Source organism: Rattus norvegicus, chromosome 16 (assembly GCF_036323735.1).
Source record: "Rattus norvegicus strain BN/NHsdMcwi chromosome 16, GRCr8, whole genome shotgun sequence".
Classification (NCBI taxonomy): domain Eukaryota; kingdom Metazoa; phylum Chordata; class Mammalia; order Rodentia; family Muridae; genus Rattus; species Rattus norvegicus.
This window is the reverse complement of record NC_086034.1, coordinates 57,820,426-57,844,952: the sequence shown is the minus strand read 5'-3', so window position 1 is coordinate 57,844,952 and position 24,527 is coordinate 57,820,426. Positions and strand designations below refer to the sequence as shown.

Genomic DNA, 24,527 nt, shown 5'->3' with positions numbered 1-24,527 from the left:
CAGTTACTTAAAAGTGAGAACCTTTCTGTCCCATTAATAAGTCTGAGGCATGAGAAGGCCTAACTCACAAATCTCACATATGCTATGCCAAAATAATTAACTTGTTAAAAACAATTACCTGTTGGCCAGGCAGTGGTGGTGCATACCTTTATTCCCAGCACCTGGGAGTCAGAGGTAGGTGGGTCTCTGAGTTCAAGGCCAGCCTGGTCTGCAGAGTGAGTTCCAGGACAGCCAGGGCAACACAGAGAAACCCCTTCTCAAAAAAACAAACCAAACAAAAACAAAAGAAACAACAAACAAGCAAAAAAAAAACCCAAAAAACAAAAATAAAAACCCAAGACAAAAACAAAAGGAAAAGCAAAAAATGCACAGCCTCCCCTGCCAACACCCCTCCCCCCCAAAATAACAGTTACCTGTTAAAGTTCTCACTGCCGTCAGATCGTCTCTGAATTACAGTCCATCCTCCTCCATCAGACATATCACAATAAACAGAGAATTCTGCCAGACTCTGAAGAGGTTTGATTTTGTAAAACCCACTATGTTTAAATCCATCATTGTAAATCTCTGAACAATCTGTTTACAAGACAAGATAATATAACATTTATTATGCCTTTAATCCTGAAATTCAGCATCACTGGAGACAGATAAAAACAAAGAGAATGCATAACTAGTTCTCAAAATGCCTTCTTGTGCATCTTCTAGCGGATATTCAGAAAACCGTGTTTTCTTTGCTATGATTTAACTACCATTGGCTTCTTGCTCATGGGCTTGGAATGATAAGGGCAGGAGTGAATGAAATAAGGAGCATGTGTTATTTTTGAAGAAAATAAGTTAAGAACAAACCACTTATGGGGCTGGAGAGATGGCTCAGTGGTTAAGAGCACTGACTGCTCTTCCAGAGGTCCTGGGTTCAATTCCCAGCAACCACATGGTGGCTCATGACCATCTGTTATATGGTCTGATGCCCTCTTCTGTCAGGCAGGTGTACACACAGATAGAGCATTCATAGACATAAATTAATAAGTATATTTAAAAAACAAGTCATTTGCACTTAGTTTATTGCTTTGTACTTAAGTGGGACAGCACAGTGAAACTTACCTGATCAAAGAACGCAACAATGAAAATACAAATGTGACAGCATACAAATATTCTAATATGAATTTTCTTGACTTAAAGTCTTATCGAAAAGTTGGGACTGAACACCAAACAGTAATACTGTTAAGTTTTTATAGTCTTTCAGCTTCACTACATTTCTTCTAAATAACCCACCTATTTTTGGTTGTTTTTGTTAAAAACTGCAAGCTTTAAGCTACCTTTCATTCTTTTTTTTAAGTCATTTTTTTAAAGATTTATTTATTTTTTATATATGTCACTGTCACTGTCTTCAGACGCCCCAGAAGAGGGCATCAGATCCCATTACAGATGGTTGTGAGCCACCATGTGGTTGCTGGGAATTGAACTCAGGACCTCTGGAAGAGCAGTCAGTGCTCTTAACCGCTGAGCCATCTCTCCAGCCCCGCTACCTTTCATTCTTGCATTTTTTCTTTGTCATGGTATTTCTTTGTCTTTTGAGGTTAAATAGCTACCAGTTAGTTAAAAAAAGTAATATTAGTTGATTTTTTTTTAAAGTCACTTAAAGTAAGACAAACTAACTCTCTGGATCGCACTCTAGGCCAGTGGCTCTCAACATGTGGGTCACAACCCTTCTGCTAAATCTCCCAAATTATTTATATCACAGCTCATAACAGTGGCAGAATTACAGTTATGAAGTAGCAACAAAAATAATTTTAGGGTTCGGGTTACCACAGGCGACGAACTCTATTAAAAGGTTGCAGCATTAGGAAGGTTGAAAGCCACTGTTCTAGGCTGATTTGAACAGATTTGGAAAGTATGACTAAGTATTATGTAGATTCCCCGGCAGCTTGCACACAATTGGAGCAGGAGCCAATCCAAAATAAAAAAAAACAGTCTCAGGAGAAGCCAAGCACAGACTTCTGAAAGTAATTATGTAAAATCTCTTTCATATTTTACTTTTATCATTTTGTTACTTTCCTCTTTAAAAATTGTTTTATGAGAATCATATAAGTCTTACGGAGTGTTTTAAAATGCTTTCTTTAGTTCATTGTTTGAATCCTCATCGTCAACTAAATGAAGCATATTGTATTAAGTTGAGAGAAAGTATTAAGGAGAGAAAGTAGACTTCACAAGGCTGACTTCGATCGTGCACTACCGTTGGTGAGTTGTTGATCTTTGTAGTGATTTAGGCTTTGTTCGAGCATTTATTTTCAAGATTCTTATGTGCTCTGGATTATAAAAGGGATCCTGTGAGGTCACTCAACAAGGAGAAGATGCCCACGGACAGTCCCCTCGATGATATTTAAAAGCTTATGTCTTGTGGTCAAGTGTGTCATAGAAGACTCACTAAAACCATATTTCCCCTGGGTTAGGAAAGAGCTCCTTGTTTATAGTTGATCTCCTATCAAAACAGCAGAACAACAAAGACTCACAAAGTTCAAACTCCTTTCCAGGAAAATATGGAAATGATTAACTCTGACTGCTTTAGAAAAACTTCATGAAAACAGGGATTTCTGCCAAAACTTTCTGTTTGTTTTTATTTCATGCCAGTGTTTTTAGTTGTTTTTTTTAATGTTTTTTTTTAATGTCCCTCTCCTCAGAAGAAAATGCCAAACACAATAAACATCCTGAGGAAAAGCTTTTAATGGAAGGAAGTAAACAAGAAGCAAAAACAAAATTAAAAAAAAAAAAGCTAACCACTTATAAAGAACAATGTAAGGAGCTTGTCCTGAGAGAGGCGTGGCTTAAAAGGTGATAGTAGGAATCCAGAAAATTTGATCAACTTAGAGATTAACATAGCAACAGAGGGGCTGGAGAGATGGCTCAGCAGTTAAGAGCCCTTGGTGCTCTTGCAGGCTCAGCTCCCAACACACCATGTAGTGACTCACAGTCTTCTGTATGTAACTCCAGTTGCATGGGATAAGATGCCCTCTTCTGTCCACTTGGGGTACCCACACACGTGGCAGATATACATGCACACGCATAAATTAAAAATTTAATTAATTTTAAAATCTACCAACTCGATATTATCTTAGAAGCATGTCAACCCACTCAATACACTGGCACACTGGTGGCAGAAGGACAGGTTGAAGAAGCTGTGAATTGATAGAACTTATAAAATATTTTACCTATGTTTAAAATCATGTGTCTATCTGTTCCAGGGGTGAGGGGTGTTCTATGCACAAGTGAATGAGTGTAAGCCAAGAGAGGGTATCAGCTCCCCTGGAGCTGGAGTGACAGGCTCTTGTGAGTTGTCTGACACTGGTTCTGGGAACCAAACTTAGGTCCTTTCCAAGAACAGCATGTTCTCTTAAACACTGAGCCACCTTTCCAGCCTGGTATAGGACTTTTAAAAACTAATGGTTTTTGAAGGCTCATGTGCTATGAGAAAAAAGCTTCTCTCTGACAAACACTGCATTGCACTCGCTGTGTCTAGTTTTTCCGATGTGCAGAGAGCAAGCCACTTAAAGAAGCTTCATAAAGTAATAACCCAGCTTAGCAATAGTATCTTTTTTTTCTTCTTGCCTCAGAATGGTGACTGAAGCTCAAGGTTAAGAGCTTAAGACTGAAAAAGACTCCCCTCACCCCCAACCATGTTGATGTTTTGGTTTGATTTTTAGGAGAGTATGACTATATTTTCCATATATATTTTCCATATGATATATTTTCTATATGATCATATTTTTATTAGTCCAGGTAACTTTGACGTCCCAACCTCCATTAGTTTCCCTAGTACTGGGATTCCATACCTTGCATTCTTAATTTTCTTTTTAAATGTTAGCAACAGGGGTCACGACTGGTCTACAGAGCACTCTGGGACATTCCAGAACTGGCCTTATCATAGTTATCCTTCTTCCCAGATGGCAGAAGAAGAAAGGTAAGAAGGCAAAAAGATACTGACTCACAGGAGATTGCAGTGTTCATGGGACGCAGAGGGAGTGGGGTGCTACCTCTAAGAGCAAAAGAGAGAATAGATGGTATCGTCCCATGTATGACATGATTGTTTTAGGCTATTATATTAGAAATCTTAACTCATTCAATCCTTGCAATGAATAAAAAAGACTTATTTCTCCCATTTGATGAGAAAAGACATGAAACACAGAGCTGGTTAAGTCATTTGTCCAGAGGCCACAGACAGCTAAAGGGACTTTGAACTGAGTGTCTAAGAGTACACCTTAACCACTACCCATACTGCCTCAGGAAACTGGAAGTTTTTGTAGCAGCCCAAGTCATTAGCCAAACAGATGTGTTGCAATCGTCACCACTGAATGTGAATTTGATGCAGTAACTTTTAATTCATAAGTCACTAGCTTCCACGTGTTTGCAAATGATAGTTTAATTATATGCTATGAACATATGTGATTTATACATTATTTGCCAAAATTACTAGGTTGTATGTAATTAGATGTTTGCTAGCATGTGATGAATTATAGTTCAGAGAAATAACTAATTTGCTAACAGTATAGTGTCTTATAAATAAAAACAGAGACAACTAATTTATGCAAATTATATGCATGAAGAGACTTTTTCAAATTTAAGGACACAGGAATATCAACTTTGTTGTGACTACAATGTCAGATGTTTTATAAATTACACAGAATGTTTTATTATGGTACATTTCAAGATTGTTTTTAATTCATTAATTTTTAAAATTTGATTTAATGTGTATAGGTATGTATGTATGTATGTACATGTACCATGTGCATGCCTGATGCCCATGGAAGGTGTTGGACCCCTAGAACCGGAACTATGATGTGAGCCACCATGTGAGTGCTGGGATTGAACCCATGTCCTCTATGAAAAAAAAGTGCTGAGGAGAGGGTGAGAATCCACGGCAGGTGATGTTAAGATTCTGCTTTGTGTATTTACAGGTTGTTATCAATGTTCCTAAGGGATGGATGGTACCGGGCTTTGTATGTTTAAGTGGGCAATTACATCTTACCAATTGGATCTAAAAAAAAAAAGAAGAAGAAGAAGAAGAAGAAAAGTGCTTTTAATTAGTGTGTCATTTGTCCAGCCCTTATATTAATAAATTTGTATTAAAATTTATATTATATATTGATTGTGTGTTAGTCTTTGCAACTATGCTAAAAAATGAAGTGTCATCAAACCATATCTGTATTTCAGATTTTGTTCCCTCTTCTCTCTCATGCCTGAAGCACCTATGAAGACTATTAAATGCAAATACACTGACTTCTAGATTTATTTTAGGTGCTGTATCCAGAAACAGTCATCTAGAATAACCATTATTCATCTTGTCACCATGAGACACACACACATACACACACCCTATCATATACAATTTATCAACCTTACTCCTGTTTGCACAGTCAATCTTGCTCTGACCTTGGCATTTTAATTTTAATTTTCCAGGAACTGATTTCTTGCTTTATTCCTTAGTACCTATTGGTTTTTTTTTTTAGCTACACAGTCTTTTTTTGACTAGCTACACAGTACCTATAACCAGCGCGTGTGCGTGCAAACACGTGGCGTAAACATACACACACATACATACACACATGCATGCATGCACACACATATAATGTAGATATACATACCCATGCACATATATGTATACATACATATATATGAAATAATTTTTGTCATATATGCCTGTGTGGTGTATGTTGATCTTATGTGCCTCAGTTTCCCATACTTTCCCTATCCCATCTCAACCATGGAAAGAAATTTAGTGAAAAGTCTGACCTGATTCTTAAACATTTCATTCATATCCAACAGCAAATTTACAAATTATTTTCTGACCTGCAGTGGTGCTTCAATAATTAGTCTGGAATGGAATGAAGGCAATGTTTGCAGACAATATCCTATAGGTCACTTTACATTTTTTCTTTTTCTTTCTTTTTTTTTTTTTTCCGGAGCTGAGGACCGAACCCAGGACCTTGCACTGTCTAGGCAAGCGCTCTACCACTGAGCTAAATCCCCAACCCCTCACTTTACATTTTTTCAACGGAGCTTATCTTCAAGACTATGTTAAAGCATCCTTGTAGCAGAAAGCCAGATATTGACCTAATAGCTCCTCTGGACAGACATTGCTCTCTTTGCTGCACACCAAAATAAAGATAACATTTACCTTGGAGGCAAAGTTTAGACATCTTTAACCCACTCGAAAATACTGGAGTGTCTTCATCCTAGAATGCCCAGTTGTGACACAGCCCCATAAACTGCTCACATGAGTCCTTGGGATTTGAGAAGAAGGGACATTTATGTACACATAGAACGTTTACCTCTGACCCATTAGCTGTAGCTCTCTTTGAGATCCATACAGGCAAGCTTGTTAGTTTGCAAACAGAGTAAATTCCCAGGCCCTTCCTAGTTTTTGATAAGCACCATCACTTTATAAGGTCACCAGCTACTTTGAATGAGTGTGGCAGATAATCACTGTCTTCTAAGAATATTTAGAGTCTGATACCTTGTAGATGTTGCCTGACCCTTCATTTACGGTCTTATATGTTTTGTCGTCTTCTTCTTAGAATACAATTTCTGTGTTTTTGCCCATGGAACTTCTTCAAACTATCCCTTTGTGTTCCCAGGCCCCTTTAGGCTGAGATACCCTCAGTTCTGTTGCATGTTCCGGAGCCCCAGCCATCCGTGTTCTCTATCCATGCAAGGGGGAGCTGAGAAAACATGCAGGGGGCGGGGCGTGCATTAATACCAAGACGATCCTGTGAAAACTATTTTTATGTCAACTCGACACAAGCAAGAGTCATTTGGAAAGAAGAAACCTCAATTGAGAAAGTGTTCCCAAACAGAATGGCAAGCCTATGATGCATTTCCTTGATGGATAATCAATGTGGGAGGGCCCAGCCTATTGTGGGTGGTGCTACCTCTAAAAGCAGGGTGAGCAAAGCATGCTGGGTGAGCCAGTAAGCACTAGTAATCCATGGCTTCTGCCTCAGCTCCTGCCTCCAGGTTCCTGCCCTGCTTGAGTTCCTGCCCTTCTTTCTTTCAGTGATGGACTATAATGTAGAAAGTGTTAAGATGAAATAGCCCTTTCCTTCCTAAGTTGCTTTTTTTTTTCTGTCCAAGACAATAGAATTTTCAACTAAGTAAGTTGGGCAGCAGAAGGTGGGGCAAACAGGGCAAGTAGTTCGAACAGAGAAAGATTAGAATCTGGATGAAGGTGGGGAAAGTGAGCGTTTTCCTGACGCCTAGGTTCTATATATAGCTCTCGTGACTCTAAATCCCATGTGTGGTTTAAATGTAAAATGTCTCCATAGACCCATGCGTTTAAACACTTGGTCCTCAGATGGTGGCCCTGTTTTCAGAGACTGTGGAACTTGCAGAAGGTAGAGCTCTGCTGGAGAAAATGGGTCATCATTAAGAATGGGTTTGAGATTTAATGGTCCACCCCACTTCTCCTCACTTTCTGCTTGCTGCTATAGCTGCTGTGTGACCAGCCAGTCACAGTCTGCCATAATGGAATGTGTCCCCTCAAACTGTAGACCAGAATAAAGCCCTTCTTCCTTGTTTCTAGACAGGTATTTCCCTCAGCGATGAAAAGCACTCCCCAGAATGGGAAGGTTTTATTTCTGTAAGATTGACATGTCTATTTTTGATTATAGTCAGACAAATTTCTCAGATTTTATTTGTTCATCTCTTCCCATTTCTTTCATCAGTAAACATGAAGGGCAATGGTGTCTCAAACACTGATAGTCAGCGGGGAGATAAAATCTCTCACTGGGGTGAGAGAGATGTTTCAGAAGATCTGTGGTCACTCTTCAAGACGACCCAGGTACAATACCCAGCACCAATGTGGCAGCTCACAGTTGTCTAACTCCAGTTCTAGGGAATTTGACTACCTTCTGTCCTCCATGGGCAGCAAGCATGCAAACACAGGCATACCCATACAAGCAAAACATTCATCATACAAGATAGTAGTAAACGCATTGAATATCCTTCCAAACCCTACACAGCAGCTAGTTAATTGATCAAGTTAGACTTGATATCCCTAAGCAGAGAAATTAAAACACATAATTGCAGCATAGAGAATACTGAACAAAGAATTCTAGACAGTCTTCTCTTCTAACCATTACTCTTACAGAATCCATTCATATGTACAGGAAATCAAAGGGACCTTTGTCTCCGGGGAATAGTGATGTGGGTAGTGGTGTTTATACTGTGCTCAGGGTTCAATATAATTTCATTTCTAGGAGAAAAATTTTGGCTTAATCAAAAGGGAATGTCAAACCATTAAATAGACATATTTAAACCCTATTCTTTTATTTTCCATACAAATGAGTTTTTTCTTTTCCCATCCTTTCATTCTATTAATTTATTTTTCACTGTGTTTTCAGAGGCGAGAACCAGGTATGGTAGCACACACCTGTGCTCCAAGCTGCTCAGGAAGTTGAGGTAGAAAGACAGAAATCCAAGACTAGACTAGACAACACAGAGAGACCCAGTTCAAAATAATTAGAATGGAAAACTACGTACATCTAAGGAGGGAAACATAAATAAGAACAAAGTTTAAATATAAATATTCTCGATTATAGTGTCACTGATAGGCGAATATTTAATAATACGTCGTCTTGGGGTTTCATTGCTCTGAAGAGACACCATGACCAAGGCAACTCTGATAAAGGAAAATATTTCACTGGGGCTCTCTTACAGTTCCATCAATTCAGTCTATTATCATCATGGTGGGAAGCATGGCAGTGTACAGGCAGACGTGATGCTGAAAAAGCGGAGAGGTCTACATCTTAATCCAAAGGCAGCCAAGAGGACTGTCTTCTCCAGGCAGCCAAGAGGAGGGTCTCTTCTGCACTGGGCAGAGCTTGAGCAGTAGCAGACCTCCAAGCCCACCCTACAGTGACACACTTCCTGTAACAAGGCCACACCTCCTAAAAGCGCCACTTCCTTTGGGCCAAGCATATTCAAACCACCACGCCAGCCCTGAGGAAGCCCAGGCAGGAAGACATGTAAGTACCAGGTCAACCTGAGCTATATAGTGAGGTCCTGAATTGAAAGCAAAAAAACGAAACTGAACAAAGAAAAAGTCACTGAATGTTTAGTACCATCATTACGGATGAATGTGTGACACAAATAGTTTGAAACATTTAGGAAAAACCGGTTCTGACCTGCGTAATGCCTCTTGCCTCCAAGGTCAATGAAGCTGTCCTCCTGTCCTCTATCCAGGAACTGGACCTCCTTCTCGTGCAAGAGCTGTGCAATCACCACCTGTTGTTGTTTGACCCGGGTCTCAAGCTGGCGCACCTGAGCCCTGAGCCTGACCTGCTCCTGCAAACAGTTCTCATCTCCGAGGACCTGCAAAGCATGCACATCTCATGCTCTTGGAATAGAAAGGTTGCTAATAATCTAGATAACCCTTGATGCAATTTTGTCTTCCACTCCCATTTCAGAATGCTCTTTCAATGAGGGAGCCATTTTACTTTTCCAAGAACTTTGAATAAGGTAGTCTTTTGTCTTTCGGGACTTATAAATGGAGACCCAAGTTCATTGAAGTCGCCTTCAGATAATCTTAGCAATATACACCAATGATGTTTAATATTGGCCCAAGACCAATGCTAACTACTATAGCCATTTTTGAATGACTGATATCACATGAAAAGGAAATAACAATAACATAGCCAGCTTAAAAACATTTCACTGATTTGTTGTGGGTCCTGATTTTTGTTTTTAAAGTGTTTAAATATGCCACATGTTTCCACAGAACTCTCTCATTCCTTCCACCCTTACTTTAGGCAGTGACAAGTTAACAAAAAGTTTTCTGGGAATTAAAAAGAAACTCGACCTCAAAGCAGGCCAGAGTGATACAATATTGTGCACAAGAGGCTTACCCAGCTCTCCTTGCCCAGAATCAGAGCAACAGTGATGAGGACAAAGCTGCGAATCTCCCCCATTCTTCCCACTGAAAGAACCACAAGAGAAAGAATTCCTCATGAGACCAGATAAAGTTCCGGAGCACCCGAAGGTTAGCCAGAAATGTATCCCCCTACTTACCATCCAGCCTTCTGACATACAAAACGATGGGAATCAACCCCATCAAAGCTTAGAGATAATTGAGCCTGCTCAATACCACAGACACACAAAAGGGTTCAGTTTCATCAAGGGCTCAGATGTGCCTGTTCATGAGAATGCCAGAAGGAGCAAGCTCCTGATGCAAAGAGACCTGGGACCATGTTTTGGCCCAGTCTGCAGAAATTTCGTGATAATATTTTTAATTTATTTAGACACGCGGGTGGTAAATGAATAACAGATAATGTGAAATACCAATCTTTTAAGTGGAGGATTATTTTTGTATTTAGAAGAAGAAAGTTGTAAGAGGAGGCTGGTATGCACTGTCCTTTTTCTTTTTTTCTTGTTTTTGATTGCTGATTGTTTTGTTTTGTTTTGTTTTGTTTTGTTTTGTTTTGTTTTGAGACAGGGTCTCACTATGCAGTCCTCTGGTTGGGCTGAACTCCCTATGTATGCCAGGCTGGCCTTGAACCACAGAGGTCTACCTGCCTCTGTACCTACATCCCAAGTGTCATACACTGTCCTGATATCTTAATATGTAGGCAAGGAATCATAATAATGTGAAATCTTTAGTCCTGCTTTATTAAATTTGTGGGGGAAAGCTAATGTTATAGCTGCAGCAGCAATGTCTTCTCCCTCTCTCCTTTTCCCTCCTCTCTCCCCTCCCCTCCTCTCTCCCTTCCTCTCCTCTTCTCTCCCCCTCCTCTCTCCCCTTCCCTCCTCTCTCCTCTCCCCTCCTCTCTCCTCTCCCTTTCTCTCTCCCCTCCTCTTTCCCTCCTCTCTCCTTTCCCCTTCTCTCCCCTCTCCCCACCTGTCCCTTCTCCTCCAAGGTCTCATAATGCAGCCCAGGCTGACATCAAGTTCATGACCCTCCTGCTTCTATATAGAATACCTGTCTCCCGTTCCTCAAGGTTGCCTTTTTTTAGGGTTGAAGATCAAACCTCAGGAGCCTTGTGCATTCTAGGCAAGTTCTCTTCTGCTAACCTATACCTCAAGCTCTTTAAATCAATCCTGAAGTCGTTACTCCAGTCGAAAACATTTGCTCATACTCAACAACTTCTGGATGCTATTGCAATGCTGAGTTTTTTCATAAACTTTAGAAGCTAATGACAAAAAAAGTTTGTACAGTTTTAATTTTTTATACACAATTGCTGCTGGAGTAAAATTATTGTTACTAGAACATATGACTGATAATCATTTTCACCACTTACTTTAGTAAAATTATTGTTACTAGAACATATGACTGATAATCATTTTCACCACTTACTTTAGTAAAATTATTGTTACTAGAACATATGACTGATAATCATTTTCACCACTTACTTTATCTACCCTAGGAATAAATGGTTCCTAAATTGTGTCACTCACTGGGATCTGCAGGGAGGGTGGGGGACATGATAGATAATGACACAGGTAGGACATGGGATGGGACACCTCAATGTCCAAAGATTAAATTCTATGTCTACAGGTGGTAGTAGTAAGATTTTAGAATTTTGCTGCATTCTGTTTTGTTTATTGTTGTTTTGTATTTATTTATTTAGACAAGACTCTCTCTTTAGCCTAGACTGATCCAGAACTCTGTTTCCCAGGCTAACCTTGAACTTGGGGCAATCCTCCCACTAAACTAAGATGACAAGAGTGGGGGTTGGGGATTTAGCTCAGTGGTAGAGCACTTGCCTAGGAAGCGCAAGGCCCTGGGTTCGGTCCCCAGCTCCGAAAAAAAAGAACCAAAAAAAAAAAAAAAAAGATGACAAGAGTGAGCCACTAGATTGCATTGAAGACTTCCACAAAGTGATTTTATTTTTAAAACATCACTCAAGTCCACACCTACAAATTAGGAAGGTCTCTGTTCCCCTGGCATCAATAAAAAATTGGTTCTAGGGGGGTTTGCAGAAGGGAAACCGGGAAAGAGGATGATATTTGAAATGTAAATAAATAAAATATCCAATTTTGAACAATTTAAAGAATAAATGTCATTTATAATGAATACATGATATGATTACCCATCTGTACTACTTCACATTTCACAGTGATTTCTAACCTTATGAACATTTACATATATAAAACGTTACTGAAAAACCAAAGGTTCTAGAATGTCAAGGGCACTGATCAATGGAATAGAATAGAGGACCCACATTTCTTCCTGCAGACACCTGAGTTTTGATAAAGAGGCCAACAGCACACATTTGAGAAAAGACAACATCTTCAAAGAAACAGGTCTAGTCAAGCTGGATAGCTAAGTGTAGAGGAATAAAATTGGATCCTTATCTCTCAGCCTTCCACAAAGTACAAACAGAAGGAACACTACCCAGTTCCTTCTATGAAGCCATGCTTAAACCTAAACCACACAAAGAGCCAACAAAGAAAGAAAACTTCAGACCAATTTTCTTTATGAATATCGATGTAAAATTACTCAATAAAATTCGAGAATTTTATTGAACATATCAATAAACTGAATCCAAGAACATATCAAAACGATCATCTACCATGATCAAGTAAGCTTCATCTCAGGGATGCAGGGGTGGTTCAATATACAGAACTCCATCAACATAATCCACTATATAAACAAACTCAACAGAAAAACAAAGCCACATCATAATATCATTAAATGGTAAGAAAGCATTTGACAAAATTCAACATCTCTTCATGTTAAAAGTCTTGGAAAGATCCAGGAATTCAAGACCCATACCTAAACATAGTAAAAGCAATATACAGCAAACCAGTAGCTAACATCAAACTAAATGGAGAGGAACTTGAAGCAATCCCACTAAAATCTGGGGCTACACAAGGCTGCCCACTCTCTCCATACTTATTCAATATAGTACTTGAAGTCCTAGCCAGAGCAATCAGACAACAAAAGGAGGTAAAAGGAATACAAATTGGAAAGGAAGAAGTCAAAATATCACTATTTGCAGATTATGAGATATATTTAAGTGACCCCAAAAATTCTACCACAGAACTCCTACAGCTGATAAACAACTTCAGCAAAGTGGGTGGATATAAAATTAACTCAAACAAATCAGAAGCCTTTCTTTACTCAAAGGATGAACAGGGTGAGAAAGAAGCAAGGGAAACAACACCCTTCGCACTTGTCACAAATAATATAAAATACCTTGGTGTGACTCTAACCAAGCAAGTGAAAGATCTGTATGAAAAGAACTTTAAGTTTCTAAAGAAAGAAATAGAAGATCTCAGAAGATGGAAAGATCTCCCATGCTCATGGATTGGCAGGATTAATATAGTAAAGATGGCCATCTTTCCAAAAGCGATCTATGGATTCAATGCAATCCCCATCAAAATACCAATCCAATTCTTCATAGAGTTAGAAAGAGCAATTTGCAAATTCATTTGGAATAACAAAAACCCAGGAGAGCAAAAAATATCCTCAACAATGAAAGACCTTCTAGGGGAAATCACCATCCCTAACCTCCATCTGTATTACAGAGCAATAGTGATTAAAAAAAAATGTATGGTATTAGTACAGAGACTGGTGGGTAGGTCAATGGAATAGAATTGAAGAACCAGAAATGAACCCACACATCTGTGGTCACTTGATCTCTGACAAAGAAGCTAAAAGCATACAGTGAGGGAAAAAACCAGCATTTTCAACAAATGGTGCTGATTCAACTGGAGGTCAGCATGTAGAAGAGTGCAAGTTGATCTATTCTAATCACCTTGTACAAAGTCCAAGTCCAAGTGGATCAAGGACCTCCACATAAAACCAGATACACTCAAACTAATAGAAGAGAAAGCGGGAAGTGTCTTGAACACATGGGCACTGGGGAAAATTTCCTGAACAGAATAACAATGGCTTATGCTCTAAGATCAAGAATCGATAATAGACTTTATAAAATTTCAAAGCTTTTGTAAGGCAAAGGACAGATTGGGGAAAAAATCTTTATGAATCCTACATCAGATAGAGGGCTAATATCCAATATAGACAAAGAACTCAAAAAGTTAGACTTCAGAGAGTAAATAACCTTATTAAAAATGGGGTACAGAGGGGTTGGCGATTTAGCTCATTGGTAGAGCGCTTGCCTAGCAAGCGCAAGGCCCTGGGTTTGGTCCCCAGCTCCGAAAAAAAAAAAGAAAGAAAAATGGGGTACAGAGCTAAACAAAGAATTCTCAACTGAGGAATGTCGAATGGCTGAGAAGTACCTAAAGAAATGTTCAACATTCTTAGTTATCAGGGAAATGCAAATCAAAACAACTCTGAGATTCCACCTCACTCCAGTCAGAATGGCTAAGAACAAAAACTCCGGTGATAACAGATGCTGGCAAGAGAAAGAGGAACACTGCTCCATTGTTGGTGGGATTTCAAGCTGTTACAACCACTCAGGAAATCAATCTAGAGGTTCCACAGAAAATTAGACATAGTACTACCTAAGGACCCTGCTATACCACTCCTGGGCATACACCCAAAGATGCTCCAATATATAACAAGGACACATGCTCCACTATGTTCATAGCAGCCTTATTTATAATAGCCAGAAGCTGGAAAGAACCCAGATGTCCCTCAACAGAGGAATGGATACAGAAAATGTGGTACATTTACACAATGGAGTACTAACCAGCTATTAAAAACAATGACTTCATGAAATTCATAGGCAAATGGATGGAACTAGAAAATGTCATCCTGAGTGAGACAACCCAATCACAAAAAAACCTCACTGATAAGTGGATATTAGCCCAAAAGCTCTGATTACCCAAGATACAATCCACAGACCACATGAAGCTCAAGAAGAAGGATGACCAAAGTGCAGGTGCTTCAGTCCTCCTTAAAAGGGGGAACAAAAATATTCACAGGAGGAAATACAGAGACAAAGTTTGGAGCAGAGACTGAAGGAAAGGCCATCCAGAGACTGTCCCACCTGGGGATCCAGCCCATATACATTCAGCCACCAAACCTAGACAACATTGCCGATGCCAAGAAGTGCAAGCTGACAGGAGCCTGATATAGCTGTCTCCTGAGAGGCTCTGCCAGAGTCTTACAAATACAGAGTCGGAATCTGGCAGCCAACCATTGAACTGAGAATAGGGCCCCCATTAGAGGAGTTAGAGAAAGACGCGAAGGAGCTGAAGCAGCTTGCAACCCCATAAGAACAACAATACCAACCAACCAGAGTTCCCAGGGAACAACCCAAAGACTATACATGAACTGACCCATGGCTCCAGCTGCATATGTAGCAAAGGATGGCCTTGTTGGGCACCAATGGGAGGAGAAGCCCTTGGTCCTGCCAAGGGTTGATGCCCCAGTGTAGGGGAATGTCAGGGCGGGGAGGAGGGAGGGGGTGGGTGGGTGGTGGGGGAGCACTCTCATAGAAGCAGGGAGAGGGGGGGATGAGATAGGGGCTTTATGGTTGGGAAACCAGGAAAGGGGATAACTTTTGAAATGTAAATTTTAAAAAAATCCAATAAAAAAAAATACCAAGGAATAGAGTGAGAATCTGGATGTTAGGGCTCTTACCCTCCAACTAGGGTACAACCCCCCACCATGCTCTAGACACACAGCCTGTGCTTGGAACTAGGACAACTCAGCAGCTTTGCAGCCGTCCTCACATCCATGACGAAACATGATGAGGAAAGTGTGTCTGTGCTGATGAACTGAGCCCAGACTGCTGATGGATAGGACAGCTCTTCCTGTATAGTAGAAAACATGCTACTTCTAAAGCCCATGGCAACTATGTTGGAAATAAAAAATGACAGCTCACCATCAGGTTTCGTGACAGTATCAAGCTCTGGTATATGAACAAGCTTTTTCATCTATATTCTACTGGAAAATAATCTCCCAATGTTTTCTTGTGCTGTGAAGACGTTAACTCAATTTCTTCTGAGAATGATCTTCCTTAGAAGACAACTGAGTCCTTATAAGCTAAAAGGAATTAATCACTCAAATGCTATAATCACCGCAGCAGTTGCTAATAATCAATATTAGCAATCAATATTAAACCCGAGATGGTATTCCTTATTCTTTATTTAGGACTAAGAACACAGAAGCAAAGTTATTAAGGAGGAGTCGAGGCCATGAAAAAGAGTTTGCTATCTGTGGCGTTTGGATTGAAAATGACCTCCGAGTGCTCATCTACACGAATACTTGGTCACTAGTTGCTGGAATTGTTTGGGAAGGATCGGTGTTGAGGTTTTGTCTTTTACTGTCTGTTGTAATGCTAAGTGCAGGCCCTCAAGACCTGGACTCTGCACACAGACCCTGGAACCCTGCCCCCACGTTAATTCTGATTGGTAGATAGAGATGCCAATGGCCAACATCTGGGCAGAGAAGACATAGGTGGGTTGAGGTTGCAAGCTTGGGAGAGAGAGGACCAGGAGGAGGGAGGAAGGAGAAAGAAGCTTCCATGGACAAAGAATGTGTTGGCGGGGAGAAGGAAAGCCACCATGGGCTAAGGGCCAAGAGAATATGGCACAGAGGGCCGCCCAAATGGGATAAGAAAGCCCAGAGAGAACATAAATAATAATGATAACTTGGGTTATTGATAGGAAGTAGATTCTAACGCCATGGAGGGTAGGCAGCTGCCCAGCTACTGTGCTGCCTGTGGCATATTTAAAAATATAAAGGCGGTGTGTGTTTTTTCTCCCTGGAACATAAATGGTCTAAGGTGGGGAAGAAGCCCCAGGCCGGGATTTTTAATTTTTTTTTTCTCTAATTGTGAGATGTGGCCTTGCTGGCATGGCCTTCTTGGAGGAGGTATATCAATGGCAGCGGGCTTTAGAGTTTCAAGATCCCAACCCATTCCCGTTTAGCTCTGTGTGCCTTGTGCTTGCACGAAAGGTAGAAAGTACTGTTCCAGTGTGAGCCATGCATGCTGGCCTGTCTGTCTGTCTGCCACTGTGTGTCCCACATGGTAATCATGGATGCCAGTCCTCTACATGTGTGACTCCTACATTAAATGCTTTGATAAGTAAAAAAAAAAAAAAAAAAACCAACACAAACATTAAATAAAGCTTCTTTTTAAAAATATAACACATTAGGGCTGGAGAGATGGCTCATATAAATATAATATGTGTTTAATATATTTTAAATAAAAACTTTAAAACAGGTTGAAGTGCTTTGGAAGTTATATTTGTATATAATATAGTTTTGTATCCATCTGTAACTATTATATGTATTATGCAACACTTATAATTATTGGTCAGATATCAGCAAGATGTATGAGTAGTAAAAGACACTTGCTAAGAAGCTGGAGGACAGACATTCCCTCAGAACCACATGGTGGAAAAAGAAAAGGGATACCTGAAAAATGCCCTCTGACCTGTATACACGCCAGCATGCGCATGTGCATGCATTCACATACACATGGTACATGTAAAAATAAATGACTGAAGAAAACATTTTTACATTAAATCTTGCTTAGCTTTATATTTAGTAAATATAAAAAAAATTCCATTCAAAGCTGATGGAAACTGGACAGGTGTCTGTCTGTCTCGGTGGACTAGTGTTACCAACTCAGAAGCAGTTCCTTATCTGCCCATCTTCAAATAGTCATTTCAGGATGTCATATCTTTTTCAAAAGGGTTTATGTTAAAGTGACTATCAAACATATTCTCAGGAATATGCTAAGTCTTCTAAATTTACGCATCCTGGTTTGTAACTCTACCCAACAGCTACTTCAGTATGGAAGAATTTTTTGGGGGGTATTACAGAGGTTTCTTTGAAAATCTGGTCTTGGGCCAGGAAATGACTTAGCAGATAAAGGAACTTTGCAGAAAGTCTTGTGTGGCAAGTTAGGTGAAAAAATGTCCCCTATAGTCTTAGGCATTTGAATAGTTGGTTGCTGGTTGGTGGCATTGTTTGGGTAGGTTTAGAAGGTGTGGCCTCGCTGGAGGAGAAGTGTCACTAGGGGCAAATTTGGAGGTTTCAAAGCCTTTAGCCATTCCCAGTTTGTTCTCTCTGCTTCCTGCTTCTGATTCAAGCTGTTGAGCTCTCAGCCTACTGTTCCTGCTATACCTACTATCTCTGTCTTACAGTCATGCACCGTAACTGTAAGTCCAAATAAACTCTTCCATGAGTTCCTGAGGTCATGGGGTTTTATCACAGTAACAGAAAAGTAACAAATATATCTGAAGACCAGTGTTTGACTCCCAGAATTCAGGGTAGAAGAAAAAAGCTAATGCTCCAAGTTGCTCTGTTGTTAAGGTTTGGTCTGTTGTTATATATTGTAATGGTAAATACTGGCCCTGGTTGAGTCCAGGATGAGAGAAGCCACAAGCACACCAAGTACACCATGCTATGACCTTGCTCCTTAATGTAAAACTATGGTTGACTAAAGATGCAAGCAGCCTATAGCTGGTTAAAAGAGAGGTAGGTAGGGTTCCATTTCTGGGCTTGGGGTCTCAGGAGAGACCTTGACAGGGAGAAGAAGAGACATGGTGGAGAAAGAAGATGGGTAAGGGATTGTGAGAACTGGTCATGAGGATTAGCCAGTTGGAGTAAGAGTAGCCAAGGCGAAACATGGCAAGTCGTATCTCAAGGTTAACGGCTGGAAAATACACACAGAGGGTAGATATCTGCCCAGCTCTAATGCTTTTAAGGCTTATTATAAATGTAAAATATATTGTAAAAATAAAATAATTATATATATAAAATCTGGGAACTGAATGATGAAGGCAGGGTAGAAGTCCCCAGTGGAGATTAAAAAATTAATACAACTTTCTGCGATTGGTCACAGCTGCACTGATAATCCAGTCTTCATCATTCATGATAGTAAACCATCCTTATTCTGCACATCCAGTTTATACTAACATCATCCTATTCCTTATTATCCACCATGTTTGGTTGTATATCATTTATAGTATTCTGCTTTTGGTATTTTGAATTAGAAATCATTATACTTTAAAATTATTATAAAATTATCCATTGAAATTATCTTCAAATATCTGTTCTCAAACAGGCTGTATTAGTCAATATAAATTATTTTAAGGAGGTGGGTAATGTAGTTCAGTGGCAGAATATGCCTCTCATGACTAGGGCTCTTGGTTCAATTTCCAGAACCTAAATAAATAATTACCCAGTAGTGTGTATGTGCGTGCGTGTGCGTGCGTGCTTGTGTGTGTGTGTGTGTGTGTGTGTGTGTGTGTGTGTGTGTGTTTGGGTTTTTTTTTGTGGAAGGGTCTCACTTATAACTCTTGCTAGCCTGGAATTCTAGTGTTGACCAGGTTGGACTCAAACTTGCAATAATTCTTTTGCTTCTGTCAGCCAAATGCTGTGTTACTATGTCACAATGTCCATTTCTGACCAACAGTCAGAACTAACTTAGCAAATTATACTGCATTAAACTTAAAGGCAAAAACATCTAACTTTAGAAATGTGCTATGGTAAATGCCTTTTATAAGTAGAATCTCAAAACAAAGTAAGTCAATAGATTATAAAATGGTTTAAATGATATTTTTTGAATGAGCCATTATGAGAAGATACAACAAATTTAAAAAAAGGGACTCTGCCAGTGACACAAATCAGTGCCTTGCTCAGCCATCATCCAAGACACTCCCTCCTGCAACAGATGGGGGGAAACGTAGAGACCCACAGGCAGACATTATGCAGAGAGTCAGAGGCCTTGAAACGCTGGGCACTACGTCTTAGGCTCAGGGACCCCTTCAGAAAAGGAGGCAGAAAAGTGTAAAAGCCAGAGAGAATGTATGACACCAAGAGAACAAGGCCCGGCCCGAATAAATATGATCAGAGTACCTATGAACTCAGAGACTAAGGTAGCATGCATAGAGCCTGCCTAGGTCTGCAACAGGTCCTTCACACATGAGAGCTTCCAGTTACATGTTTTTATGGGATTTCTGAGTGTGCAAACAAGTGGGTCTCTGTTTCCTGTGCCTCCTCTTGGAACTCTTTTCCTTCTTTCCATCTGGTCCAACTGTGATGGACTGGTTTGTGTTTCATCATGCCACAGTAGTTTGTATTAATCCCTTAGAAGCCTGTCTGTTTTTTCATGACAGACAGAAATGGAGTAGATCAGAATGGGAGGGAGATAGGGAGGACCCAGGGAGAGTAGAGGTGGGGGTAGGCGAAACCTTTCGATAAAATGAAAAAGGAAAAGTTTAAAAGAAAAAAGTGCATCAACAGCACCACTATATTTTCTAAGTTATCAGTCACATATGAGCTACAACATTAATGCAGACAGTTAAAATATTACCCGTAAGCACAGCCTGAGAGACCGTGTTATGCTGCTTTTCCAAACTTTTCTGAAAATGGACTATACCTATATCTTTGTTGTTTATACTAAGACTGTATAGATTTTCTTAAAGAGCTCTGAAAAGCTAAACATACTTGACCTCCAAATAGTTGAAAAGCATTTGGGAAGCCCAAATAACAATGTGGTCTATTCTGTTTTTAATTCTGGAGGCTGAAATGGAAACTTCTACTGTGAACCCTCACCTAACTCACTCAAAATCCAAAGGGATGGGAAGCTAATTTGATTCTAAATCTCTCCTCCAAATTGCAGCTCTGCCTTATTGTCAACCATCCCAGTCTCTCTCAAAAGCCAAGGGTATTGAGACTTTTCGAGTCCTGGTGTCTGTCATTTGCTGTCATGAAAAAAAGTCACCATTATTACAGTCCAGTCAGGAGTACAGCTAATTACTTACCTCACATCAAAATGAATCAGTACTCAGCTAGGCTGGGTCTACACAGGGCCTCCCAGGAACTTCTAACTGAAGTCAGAATTACAAATGGTTTCCCCTGCTATTTGATTAGATGTCGGCAAAGTTGACTCTGGCTTTAATCCAGAGACAACATGAGGAAACCAGTTTAACTGGAAGGAATATTAAAAAAAAAAAAATGGAGTGGGAACCCCAATACTCTTATATTTTCAATTTCTCCTCCTTGCAGAAGATTTTATTGGCTTACATATCTTTATTTCAGCCTTTTATAGTTGTGTTCATTCAGAGAATTTTGTACTTTATCCTAAAAGCCAAGCGCACCCGAAGCTTCGCCTTACAGGTGGTAAGACTTAATAAACTACCACCAGCAAAGAGGAAACTAAAGGATCATTTCAGCGAAGACAGGGGCCACATTTTTCTTAAGTATGAAAATATCCCCACCACAGGCTTATAATGGACAAGAGGGAGCCATCCGTTTACTTGATCCTTTTTTACTATACTTTTTCTCTATTCTTGAGAACTTCAGACATGAAAACATGAAATACGACCATATCCACCTCGCATTCCCCTCCAAGTTTTCCCATGTCCGCTACAGCATGTTGCCCTCCCAACTTCACATTTTGCTTCATACTACCCTAAATTCCCTGTGTACAGGGATGTGGGACTGTCGATTAGCAACAGTGTTTTCTCATGTGTAAAGATTGTGACACTTGCTCCGTTAGCCTTAGCTGTGTTCTGTACTAGCTGTTCTTTTTGCTTTTAAAGCCTCTGGAGCAGTTTCTAACATGTGTGAAAGGTAATTTTCCAGTTCTGCTAATCTTTTTGGTTCTTCTTTTTTTCAGAGCTGGGGACCGAACCCAGGGCCTTGTGCTTCCTAGGCAAGTGCTCTACCACTGAGCTAAATCCCCAACCCCCAGTTCTGCTAATCTTGTTGTGTAACAATCTCAGACTGGAAACCAGGTGATCACTTCTCTTCAGTCTGACGTAACTCAAACAGTTGTTTGCCTTTTGTCCTGTTGCCCCTATTTCTTAACTCAGATTCCCGTAAAAAATAGAGTGTTTTCTTTCTGTGCTTTCTTTGTTACTGAGCGGAAAGTTTCACCTGTATTTGACCTTTCTGATGATTGTCTTAGGAAATTTGGAAGTTCTTATAGAAAAATCGGTCCTGATGACTTAAAATATTTATAATAATACATAAAAATACTTACAATAATATTTTAAATATAATATAAATATAATAAATATTTAAATATAATAACTAGTTATAAATATTATTAATAATATTATAAAATACTTATAATAGTAATGATAAAGCAATGACATTTAGGCTGAAGTGATCTACACATACAGGAGGGATGAAATGATGGAATTTATAATAGAGAATTCGAGCCACTGATTTAAAAGGGAAGCATGGAATTTTTTTTTCTTTTTTTTTTTTCAGAGCTGGGGACTGAACCCAGGGCCTTGCACTTGCTAGGCAAGCGCTCTACCACTGAGCTAAATCCCCAACCCCGAAAGCATGGAATTTTAAAGCTAACATGATACTAGCTACTGTGGGGAAGTGTAGTATTTTGGATGTATCTTTCTTGTATCTTTATTGCTTTCTTCACGTTCAAATAAATAATTGATAAGGTCTACGATCAGGCAGTCTGCAGGGGACACAATAGTAACGACAGCAAGAACCACATGTGCCAAATAGAGTAAGAACAGGGTTTTCTTTGCCTTTTGGTGATGCCAAGGACTAAACCCACGGCGTAGCACATACCGGGAGCCTGCTTTACCAGTGAGCTGAGCTATACACCCGCTGCCACAGCTGCCAGAGCTGCTCAGCCCTCAACATCCTACGAGGCTACCAGCCGTCTCCATTTCAGCGGGGGAAATAGGTCCAGAAGTTGAAGTGACTTGCCCAAGGTCAGAGTGCTATGGAGACGTGGAGCCAGAACTCAAAGGCAATCTGGCTCTGAATTTGTGATCCTCACTGTGAAAACGAGGTTATGCTGTCAAGGACTTGGTTCAGAAAAACTGTCCTAAGAGTAACTCGGGAAAGACTAACAAAACAGTAAGAACTAAGTGTAGGGGCAATGTCCTGTGGAGACACGGCCCAAACGGCAATGTTTTAGGAATTTGATTTGGGGGGTGAGGGGGAGGGCAGAATAGTGTGGAAGAACAGTCAAAACATCGGAGTGGGCTCTCTCTCCTGGCATGGTCACAAGTTGGGCCAGTCATTGTTGGTTGGCCATTCTTTCAATTTCCGCTCCATCTGTATCACCGCACATCTTATAGGAAGGACAAATTATGGGTCAAGGGTTTTGTGGGTGGGTTGGTGTCCCCCTCACACCATTGAAAGTCTTGCCTGGTGACAAGAGGAGGTCATTTCAGGTTCCACATCTCCTATTTCTAGGAATCTTAGCTAGGGCCATCGTTATAAGTTCCTGGGAGATTTGGAGAAAGGAAGGGGAGAGGGAGGGGACTCTGGGATTGGGATGTAAATAAATAATTTAAAAAATATCAGAAATGTTGAAATAAATTTTATGAAAATCCTACACGCCCCAATAGTCTAGGTTCCCGAATAAAAAGACTCACAGCCTTTATATTTTAATGTATCTTAATCAGCTCAACAGCTAGGCCACTGCCGAACCTCCACTACCTCCCGCCCATAACTCTGAGGTACTACTTGCTAAATTCTGTGTTCTACCTTGGCTGCCCTGGACGCAGTCGGGCAACCCTCTGGGCCGTGCTCTCCCAGAGCTCTTCAAATGTTGGGTATGCCACTCTGTCCTGCACTAATCTCAGGCGTGGTGTCTCTTCTCTCCTCCACACTCTTCCAGCATCGGATTTCCTTCTTCTCTCCTTCGGGTCCCAAGCCTGGGAATCCTCAAATCCCGCCCACCTCTGTCTGCCCTTCCCAGCTATTGGCTGTTGGCATCTTTATTTACCAATCAGAACCAACTCCGGGCAGGTTCCCAGAAGCCACAGGCAGACACTCTCCAAAAACCAAATATAATTAGCATTCATAATACTAGCAACCACGCAGAAACCCTGAGTGTGGTGGCATAAGCCTATACTATCAACACTCGGGAGGCTGAGGCAGGAAGATTGCAGGTTCAAGGCTGGCTTCGGGTACTTACTCCCTATATAGTGAAAGTAGGGGATCAGGGAGAGAGGAAAGGGGAAAATAGGGAGGGAGGAAGTTGTTAGTATAACTAAATTATTAAGGCTATAAAGCATGGCACAAGGCCTTGGGTCCACTTCCCACTTCACCTAAAAAAAAAAAAAAAAAGTCAAGATTGTGACCTCTGGAGTGCAAGAAAACAAAACACTCATATACCTAAAATAAATATTTTTTAAAAAATGAAATAAGAGGAGCAGGTTGGTCCCAGTGTTGGAGTAATGGACTAGAAACAGGAAGGCCAGGATTCACACCTGAACACATGAGTGTTTGCATATTGATAGACTCACATGTAGCCCAGGCTGGCCTGGAACTCTGGATCCTCCTGCCTCCACTCCCTTCCTTCCCAGGATGCTGGGATTACAGACACTCAACACCACACTTACTGCATCCCAGGCAAGCCCTCTCCCAACCGCTGTCTCTTCAGGCCTAAAGCCTAATAGGTTTATGCATTGTTTCTAACTTTATTTATTTTATATGTGGGTGTTTTGTCTGACCATATTTTTGTGCACCACATGTGGGCTTAGTGCCCAGAGAGTGCAGAAGAAGGTGTTGGGTTCTCTGAGACATGACTTACAGAAGCTTGTGCATTGCCATATAGGTGCCGGGAATCTAACCTGGGTCTTCTGGAAGGGCAGCCAGTGATCTCATCTGATGAGCAACT

The 24,527-nt window shown here is 40.4% G+C and overlaps 1 protein-coding gene across 2 annotated transcripts in view; it reads right to left on the bottom strand.

Annotated features, from left to right (window-relative positions):
• Positions 1–20,826, bottom strand: part of Fgl1 (fibrinogen-like 1) — a 30,287-nt gene extending 9,461 nt beyond the window's left edge. Inside the window, exons 1-4 of one of the 2 annotated variants that reach the window (XM_039094195.2) lie at positions 20,680–20,826; positions 9,894–9,964; positions 9,174–9,360; positions 414–573 (exon numbers count right to left, since the gene is read on the bottom strand). In XM_039094195.2, the coding sequence (XP_038950123.1) occupies positions 414–573; positions 9,174–9,360; positions 9,894–9,956 (410 nt within the window). In that variant the 5' untranslated portion in view covers positions 9,957–9,964; positions 20,680–20,826. The remainder of the gene's footprint in view (positions 1–413; positions 574–9,173; positions 9,361–9,893; positions 9,965–20,679) is intronic. The other variant, NM_172010.2, reaches the window with a different exon arrangement.
• Positions 20,827–24,527: the final 3,701 nt, after the last annotated feature.